This window comes from Physeter macrocephalus, unplaced genomic scaffold (assembly GCF_002837175.3).
Source record: "Physeter macrocephalus isolate SW-GA unplaced genomic scaffold, ASM283717v5 random_83, whole genome shotgun sequence".
Taxonomy (NCBI): Eukaryota; Metazoa; Chordata; class Mammalia; order Artiodactyla; family Physeteridae; genus Physeter; species Physeter macrocephalus.
In genome coordinates this window covers 67239-75661 of record NW_021145369.1, presented here as the reverse complement: position 1 = coordinate 75661, position 8423 = coordinate 67239, and the positions used below count along the sequence as shown (strand labels likewise).

Below are 8423 nucleotides of genomic sequence, written 5' to 3'. Positions count from 1 at the left end.
GGGGGGGGGGGGGGCGGGGGGGGGGGGGGGGGAAATGTTGCTGAGCTGCTAAGAGGAGCCTCCCAAGCAGCTGCCTCTTGCCCAGGGCCCTGAGCTACAGCAGGACTGGCCAAGCCGGAGGGAGGGCAGCAGCACCAGCCCTTTGCCCCAGGGCCAGAGGGAAGGCTGGAGAACCAGAGGGGCAGGAGGAGGCGTCTTGGCTGATTGGCACTTTCTGCCCCACCCCCACCCCCCCACCCCCACCCCCCGCGTCTCCCTTGGGGCCCCGGTGACCTTTCCCCCAGATCCCAGGGTCCAGGCCCTCCCCGGCAGGGAGGTGTGGGGGACGCAGGCAGCTGGGATTGGTCCAGAGCCGGCGGGGGCGTGTCCCAGGCTCCCAGGAAGGAGCAGAGCAGGTGGGCTCCTGAGAGAGCAGGGCCGCCTGGCAGCAGCTGGCCGCTCTGACCCGGGCCTCTGCCCTCCAGACATGGCCCCAGGCTCCCTCGGTTCCCAGCCCTGTGGCCCTTTGGGGGTGAAGACAGCCTAAGCACCGCCACCCCAGGGCCCGTGCCCATGCCCCTGACACGGGCACAGCCGGCCCCTGGCCCGGAGGCCATGGAGACGGTGGCTCCAGCTGTGGACCTGGTGCTGGGCGCCTCGGCCTGTTGCCTGGCCTGTGTCTTCACCAACCCCCTGGAGGTGGTGAAGACGCGGCTGCAGCTGCAGGGGGAGCTGCAGGCCCGGGGCACCTACCCTCGGCACTACCGGGGCTTTCTGGCCTCCGTCGTCGCTGTGGTCCGTGCAGATGGGCTGTGCGGCCTGCAGAAGGGGCTGGCTGCCGGCCTCCTCTACCAGGGCCTCATGAACGGCGTCCGCTTCTACTGCTACAGCCTGGCATGCCAGGCCGGGCTCGCCCAGCAGCCGGGTGGCACTGTGGTCGCGGGCGCTGTGGCAGGGGCACTGGGTGCCTTCGTGGGGAGCCCCGCTTACCTGGTGAGTGCCTTGTCCCCATCTGCTCCCACCCTGTGACCCAGCTCCCCTGGGGGCTCTGCAGCCTCCAGGGCTGGCCTCCGTGGAGCAGATGGGGTGGGGCTGCTTCCCAGGACATCCCTGCCCAGGCCTGGAATCTGCCCCTTGGTCCAGGGCACCAGGGCCTCGCCCTGAACCTTGCTCCCCTGGGGCCCCCGCCCACTGGTCCTGAGCCGGGGGAGGGGGCAGAGGGTGGCAGGAGGTGTGCTGGCTCAGGCCCACGTGGTCACTTGTCTTCCTGCGTGCCCTGTGCAAGTTAAGCATAAAGCTTCCATCAAGAGAGGGCCCCCCATCCTAGCCTGGATGCTACAGTCATCATCTCTCTTGGCCCCCAGAGCAGTCTTCCAAGGGTGAGCAGGCAGGCTGAGAGAAGGTTAAGTAACTTGTCCCAGGTCACACCCAGATGCAGACCCAAGCCGACTCCAGAGCCTCACCCTCAACCCTATTCCACACCACCCCCCGCAAAGCTGCAGGTGTGGGCTCAGGGAGGTCTGGGTGTCAGGGCCCGGGGAGGGGTGCCCTCAACACACACAGCTCGTCCAGGCTCTTCTAAGGTTCCATACCCAGGCCCTGTGTCACCTCTGCTCTCACAGGTCAAAACGCAGCTACAGGCCCAGACGGTGGCCGCAATGGCTGTGGGACACCAGCACCCTCACCAGGTGGGGACCGTCACTCCCCGGAGCTTCCCCGGCTGGGTGGGCTGGATGGGCCCCTGGGCGGGCAGGGGCCGCCCGGTGACCCTGTGCCCTCTCCCTGCAGAGCGTCCTGGATGCCTTGGGGACCATCTGGCGGCAGCAGGGCCTGGCGGGGCTGTGGCGGGGTGTGGGTGGGGCCGTGCCCCGGGTCATGGTCGGCTCGGCTGCTCAGCTGGCCACCTTCGCCTCCGCCAAGGCCTGGGTGCAGGAGCAACAGGTGAGGAGCGGGGGACACCCGCGCCCCTTATCGCGCCTCCACATCGCCAGCTGGACCCCACGCAGGGAAGCCCAGGGAGTGGTGACAGGCCCCTTAAAAAAGCCGAGGGCCCTGACTCTGCCCTCAGGGCCGTGATTCTGGCCCTCGGGTCCAGCAAGAGTGGAGAGTCCGCAGTGAACCCTCCAGCTGTAAAGGAGCTCAGGGCAGTGGGCGGGGGGAGTGGCCAGAGGGGCCTCATCTGCCCCCCTTTCCCTAGCTCTTCCAGCCCCCCGGGCGCTGAGAGGAGGGGCTGGGCACCACGTGGGGGGGTGGAGGGCACTACAGGGCTCAGCAGCCTGTACGTCCCCACAGTGGCTCCCAGAGGACAGCTGGCTGGTGGCCCTGGCCGGGGGCATGATCAGCAGCGTAGCTGTGGTCACAGTCATGACCCCCTTCGACGTGGTCAGCACGCGGCTGTACAATCAGCCTGTGGACGGAGCGGGCAGGGTGAGCGGGGGACAGAGTGGGGGAGGGCGTGGGAGCTGGACAGCATCCCCCAGCACGCACGCACGCGCGCGCGCGCGCACACACACACACACACACACACACATACACATTAATTCAGCTTGTTTGCTGAACACCTATGTCCCAAGCACGTACTAAGCATATTTTCACACCTGGATTCTATTCTGTCCTCACAACAACTTTCGTTCTCCTGATGAGGAGACTGAGGCTCAGAGAGATCAAGTGACTTGCCTGAGGTCACGCAGCCAGTAGGTGGAGGAGCCTCAACTGGAATGGAGTCCTGACCTCCCAGCCTCACAGACGCACAGGGGCCATCACGTACACTGGTGCAAGGTGTGCCCAACACAAAGGTGCCCTCCACGGGCTGAGTTAGCGGTGAAATCCACCTGCATGCCACTAACCAAGCTGAGCCGCTGGCCTGGGGCTGTGGCTGCCTGGAGGAAGAGGCCCTTTTTTAACTTTCACAGCCCGAAGGGTTACTATTATGTGATTTGCCGAGCTCGGGGGAGTGCCCTCTGTGATGTGCCACAGAAGCCCTTACACACAGACACACCGCATTGTGCCAGCCAGGGCCCCACGACGCCTGTAGTGATGTCGTCCCTGTGTCTGTCCCCAGGGCCGGCTGTATGGCGGCCTCGCCGACTGCCTGGTGAAGATCTGGCGGCAGGAGGGCCCCCTGGCGCTCTACAAGGGTCTGGGCCCCACCTACCTGCGCCTGGGTCCCCACACCATCCTCAGCATGCTCTTCTGGGATGAGCTCCGGAAACTGGCCGGGCGGGCCCAGCACCAGGGCAGCTAGGCGGCGTCCTTCACCCTGACACAGCCGGGCCCTTGGCAGGAAGCGACGGCCCGCTCCACCTGGGAACGGCCGTCCCGGAGCCCGCCCAGGCCCAGGCCCTGCCGCAGGTTCGGGGAGAGTGTAGACAGCGGTGGTCAACCCAGCCCCGTGGCCCACCCAGGGCCAACGGATCCGCCTTGAATCACCACCCACTCTGTTCTCCAGAAAGCTTCTCTTCCCTCTCTGTCCTGGGTAACCTTATCTCATTGTTATAATAACCGCTCCAGGGTGTGAAAATCACCATGAGCTGGGCCACTTAGGTGCACCAGCTCACTTAGTCCTCAAACAGTAGGAGACGGTAAAATGCTCTGTTACTGATTCGGAAGCGGGGGCTCAGAAAGGTGAAGTGCTTTGACCAAAGCCACACAGCTTTGAAGGGGCAGAGAACCCAGCTCTGCCCAGCCCAGACCTGTGCCCTTGGCAAGAGCCAGGACCTTGGGTGCTGGGGTGCCCCTGAGGGATCATGCGGGGAGGCCCTGGGGAGCACCGTAAGGCCGTAACGTCATCGTCTGTGTTAGACTGCCAGGGCCGCCGTCATAGAGGACCTCAGACTAGGCGGCTTAAACCACAGAACGTTATTTTCTCATAATTCCGGAGGCCAGATGTCTGATCAAGGTGTCGGCAGGGTTGGTTTCCTCTGAGGCCTCTCTTCTTGGCTTGTAGATGGCCGTCTTCTCCATGTCCCCACATGGTCTTCCCTCTGTGTGTCTGTGTCCTGGTCCCTGCTTATAAGGACACCAGTCATGTTGGATTAGGATCCACCCTTAATGACCTCATGTTAACTTACTCATCAATACTTCCTTTGAGAATTGCTTTCTTTAGGACCCTGTCTCCAAAGAGTCACATTCTGAGGTTAGAACTTCAATATATGAATCTGGGGAGGGGGAGGGGACACAATTCAGCGCATCAACTGAGGGCTTTTACTGAGGGTCTCCTAGGTGCCCAGCACTGTGGACATTTGCACAGATTCTCACGACGGTCCTGAAAGGTAGCGCTTGATGGTGCCCATTGTTCAGGTGAGCACACTCAGGTCCCGGGAAAGGAAATGACTTGCCCAAGGTAGTAGAGCTGGGCGGCCTCATCCCAGGCTCTTTCCCCACGCTGCAGCCACCCTCCCACCATGGGCGTGTTCCTAAGGCCTGCACCGACCTTTGTGCTACGGAAGTGGATGCTGAGTCCCTGAAGGGGCAGGAGTGGCCGGAGAGGTCAAGCAGCCTGAACTACCTTCCCTGCCACACCCCACGTCTGCAAAGAGCTGCTCCCCAGGGGCAGCCCTACTGCACACTCCAAACCAATAAAGTTTTCTATTTTGTCTACTTCAACGACTCCCCTCTGCTGGCAGCCTCAGTCTCCCGACCCCTGAACCCACACCCTTGGCCTTCCTCGGTCTGAGAAAGGAGGATCCAAAAGAACTGGGGCGAGCCAGCCCCGCCCCTCAGGCCAAGGGAGGCCTGCCACCTAGTGGACACGGGGAGGATCGTCAAGGCGGGCTGCCCTACGGCGCAGGAGGGGAGGGCCCAGAGCTGGATCCCAGCCCCGGGCCGTGGCGGGAGAGACGCCCCCTTCCAGACCTTGGGCTGAGGGGGGGACCCAGACCGGAGGCTGGGGGAGGGCAGAAGAGGGGAGGCCTGGGGCTTCAGGAAGGGATGGGTGGCAAGGCCCAGGGGTGGGTTGGTCTCTGTCCTGAGAAAAGCAGGACAGAGACCAGCCCACCTAGAGATGCCCCCCACCCCATGCTGCCCAAATGGGGAGCCCCTGGGCATTGGTCTGAACCCAGCAGCCCAAAGGTTTAAGGCCCTGGCTCTCCTCCTCTCCCCTCCCCTCCCTTTCCCTCGCCTGGGCTTTTGACCCCTCCCAGCCCCTCCCAGCCCCTCCCCTCGCCTCCACCACCTTTGCCCGGTGGTGGTGACGTTGCGGTGTGTCTGGCGCAGACCGGGCCGGAGGCTGGGGCTGGATCCTGGCGGCCATGTTCTCCCCGCTGTCCCTCCCCTCCTGGCTCCCCAGCCTCCCCTCCCTTGAGTGGGGCTCCGGCCTCCTCGACGCCCTCCTGCAAGGTGAGCGCCTCCCCCATCCCCCTCAGCCCCGCCCCCTCCGGGGCACCAGCCCGGCGCAAGACGAACCCCACCCACGTGCGTCTCCCACCGCCCCCTCCTCTAACCCTACCAAGCTGCCTACCCTCCCTACTAACCCCGTCAGGCCTCGTCGGGGCCTGCGGCGTCTCCGTCCTGAACAACCTCCTGAAGGTCTACTTCTTCGTGGGCTGTACCAAGTGAGTGCCCGCCTCCCCGGCCCCCTCCCAGCCCCCTGGAGCCCACACTGCATGCGACTCTGGCCTCCTCCGAGGGGAGTACTGGGAGGAAGAGGCCACCCGTCCCTAACCCCCAGGGTGTGGCTGGGGGCACCGGGACCCCCTCCAGGGACGGGGCTGGTGGTGCTGGCCCTCTGCCCGTGCCCCCCTCTTCCTCCACAGTGACCCGGAGCGGCGGCTTGAAAAGGAGCGGCTGCGGGCCCAGTGGGCCTCGCTGGAGACTGTGCACCTGGCAGGGCTGGCCCTGATCCTGACCGCCGTGGGGGTCCGGGTGGCTGCCCTCGTGGTGCTCGAGTTCTCCCTCCGGGCTGTCTCTATGCTGCTTTCCCTGGACAAGGTAAGACCACAGGCAGGTGGTGGGTGAGAACTGCCTGGCCCTGGGCCCTAGTTTTCACCCCCAAATACAGGAACCTGGGCCCGGTTGTCATCGCCAAAGCTGAGTCTCCACTCAGAGTGGACACCACCCCAGTCCAAGAAGATAACACAGCGGCTCCCGGATGTCGAGAGCTTCCCATGAGCCAGGCGCTGTGCTAGGTGCTTCGAGTGCACCATCTCATCCTCAGAACCACTGGGGGTAAAAGTCTGCTGTGATTCCGATCTCACACATGGGAAACTAAGGCTCAGAGGTGCTACGTGGCTTATCTGTGGCCAACAACCAGCAAGAAGTAGAGTCGGGCTTTGAACCCAGGTCTCGAAGGCTTTGAGCCACCACCCTTCAGCAAGCAGATAGGTCCCAAGTAATAATCATGATTGAAATTAAGCTGAAAGAAATGATCCCAGTAGGGCTTGACCTGAAGGCAATATTCCCTCTTCGGGAACGGCCCCTGAGGTTCCTTCGGGCCCTGGCCTCCCACAGAGTGGACCATCTGTACCCTGACACCCTCTGGGTCCCCGCGCGGTGAGGAGTGGCCTGAGCGCACACAATCGTGGCCCCTCTCTGCCACCTCCCCCTCCCAGGGCGCCCGGGGCACCGAGAGGCTGCAGCTGTACCTACTGTGCCAGTACTCGCTGGGCTGCGGGCTGACCTGCAGCCTGAGCTTCCTGCAGGAGGGCGCCCCGCACCGCACGCTGAACCTGCTGCTGGGCCTGGGGCTGGCCGCGCTGCTCAGCTCGGGCACCCGGCGCCTCCGCCGCCACGTCTGCCGGGTCTACGAGCTGCACAGCAGCAAGCACTACTGTGGGGTCTGCCTGGTCCTGCTGGCTGGCGCTCACAGCCTCCCCCGGGTGCTGGGCCGCGCCCTGGCCGTGACCTTTGCAGTGGGCAACGTGGCAGCCGTGGCCCTCCTCAACCGGGACTTCCTGACCACCTCGGAGGCTGTGCGCTTCTGGATGCCGCTCACCATCTGCTACACCCTGCTGGTCATCTACATGCAGGGTGAGGGTCGCGGGCGGCAGTTCATTCGCTCGACACTCACATCCCACCGTCTGACCCAGGCCCAGTGCTGTGCTAGGCCCTGGGGAGGCCGACGACACTCAGCCCCTGCCCCTGCCATCCCAGAGCACCCAGCCTGCTAGCAGGGCCATGCAGTGGGGCAGCTCGGATAAGGGTGCAGCGTGCAGGGGGAGCCTGGAGACACAGTACTTGAATTGGGCCTTGAAGGATAAGCAGGAGCCCCTGGGAGAGATGAGGGAGCAAAGGAGATCCTGGCAGAGGGAACCATAAATGCCACAGCCCAGAAGTGAGACAAGGCATGAAAACGGAGTGCTGTCATGGAGGCAAGTGGAGCAGATGAGGCTGGCTGGGTTCACAGGGGCCTGATGGAGAGCTGTCATCATCCAGGCAAGGCAGTCTGATGAGAAGCCATTGCAGGGTTTTAAGCAGGGGAAAGTGACCTGATCAGATCTGGGCTCTAGGAGGAGCCACCTGGCTGCAGGGTAGGGATGGGGTGGAAGAGTCAGGACAAGGAAGGGCAGTCAGGCAGGCAGAGCAGCAGGTGCAAAGGCCCTGAGGTGGGAATGAACCTAGCATGCTTGGTGAAAACTTGGATCGCTGGGGCTGGAGAGCAAGCGGGACCAAGTCAGAGATGAGATGAGGTCGGAGAGGGGACTCCGGTCACATGGGGCAGGACCTCACAAGGTGAGGAGTTTGGAGTTTACTCCAAAGGCAGTGGGAAATCCTGGGAGGATTATAAGCAGAGGAATGATTTCATCTCGCTAGTGTGTTGAGAAGGCTACCGGCCGCTGAGTACACACTGAGTTGTAGGGTCGAGATCCGAAGACAGGAGCCCAGTGGGGAGCCTGCTGTGCTGTGAGACCCAGGTCTACTTGGTAGAAGGAGCTCATAGGGCTTTTACTGATGGATCGGACGAGGGCGTGCAGGAAAGAGGAGTCAGGACGGCTCCCGTCCTGACTGCAGGGGGAGACTGGGTGGGCAGTGAGGCCTGGGAGGGAAGAAGCGCCCCTGTAGTTGCTCAGAGTGGGGGTGGGGTGAGGAGGAAGGGAGCGGGGCCGCCTGGGGAGGGGAAGGCACGCGCCGAGGAAAGCGGGAGGGGGAGCTGGGGGGTCCAGGCAGCCGACTCAGCTGGACCTCGGGGCAGGCAGACAGGCAGACGGCGACAGGGACTGTGTCTCTGCAGAGGGGCAGCAGCGGCATCCCGGCCTGCAGAGCCAGGTCCAGACGGTGCTGGTGCGCATGTGCGGCCTCCTTCTGCTGCTGCTGACCGTGGGCCGCTGGCTGGACCTGCTGGGCGTCCTCATCTCCCTGCTGGGCGAGTTCTGGTGCCTGCTGGGCACCCGCACCCTGTTTGATCTTTGCCAGATACAGGTGGGCACCTCCTCCCTGAACGTGCCCCGGACACCGAAGCCCCGCTCCAGCCTCCCTGCTGGGCATCCTCATCTCCCTGCTGGGCATCC

General features: G+C 63.8%; 2 protein-coding genes across 9 annotated transcripts in view; both read left to right on the top strand.

The window, feature by feature from the left end:
- Window positions 1–390: 390 nt before the first annotated feature.
- Window positions 391–4741, top strand: SLC25A34 (solute carrier family 25 member 34). 8 transcript variants are annotated; one of them, XM_028483876.2, is made up of 6 exons: window positions 391–972; window positions 1602–1667; window positions 1768–1920; window positions 2272–2406; window positions 4201–4278; window positions 4370–4453. In XM_028483876.2, the coding sequence occupies exons 1-5, from the start codon at window positions 553–555 to the stop codon at window positions 4252–4254; spliced, it is 828 nt and encodes a 275-aa protein (XP_028339677.1). In that variant the 5' UTR covers window positions 391–552; the 3' UTR covers window positions 4255–4278; window positions 4370–4453. The 8 variants fall into 8 exon arrangements, with proteins under 8 accessions (XP_028339677.1, XP_007128407.2, XP_028339674.1 ...); XM_007128345.3 differs by lacking the exon at window positions 4201–4278 and adding an exon at window positions 3041–3454 and having other exon boundaries at window positions 4370–4445; XM_028483873.2 differs by lacking the exon at window positions 4370–4453 and adding an exon at window positions 3041–3454 and having other exon boundaries at window positions 4201–4224.
- Window positions 4742–5156: 415 nt separating this feature from the next.
- The window catches only part of TMEM82 (transmembrane protein 82), an 8445-nt gene continuing 5178 nt past the window's right edge, over window positions 5157–8423 (top strand). Inside the window, exons 1-5 of the mRNA XM_024125257.3 lie at window positions 5157–5316; window positions 5459–5531; window positions 5733–5907; window positions 6528–6945; window positions 8147–8334. Coding sequence (XP_023981025.1) covers window positions 5229–5316; window positions 5459–5531; window positions 5733–5907; window positions 6528–6945; window positions 8147–8334 — 942 coding nt within the window. The 5' untranslated portion in view covers window positions 5157–5228. The remainder of the gene's footprint in view (window positions 5317–5458; window positions 5532–5732; window positions 5908–6527; window positions 6946–8146; window positions 8335–8423) is intronic.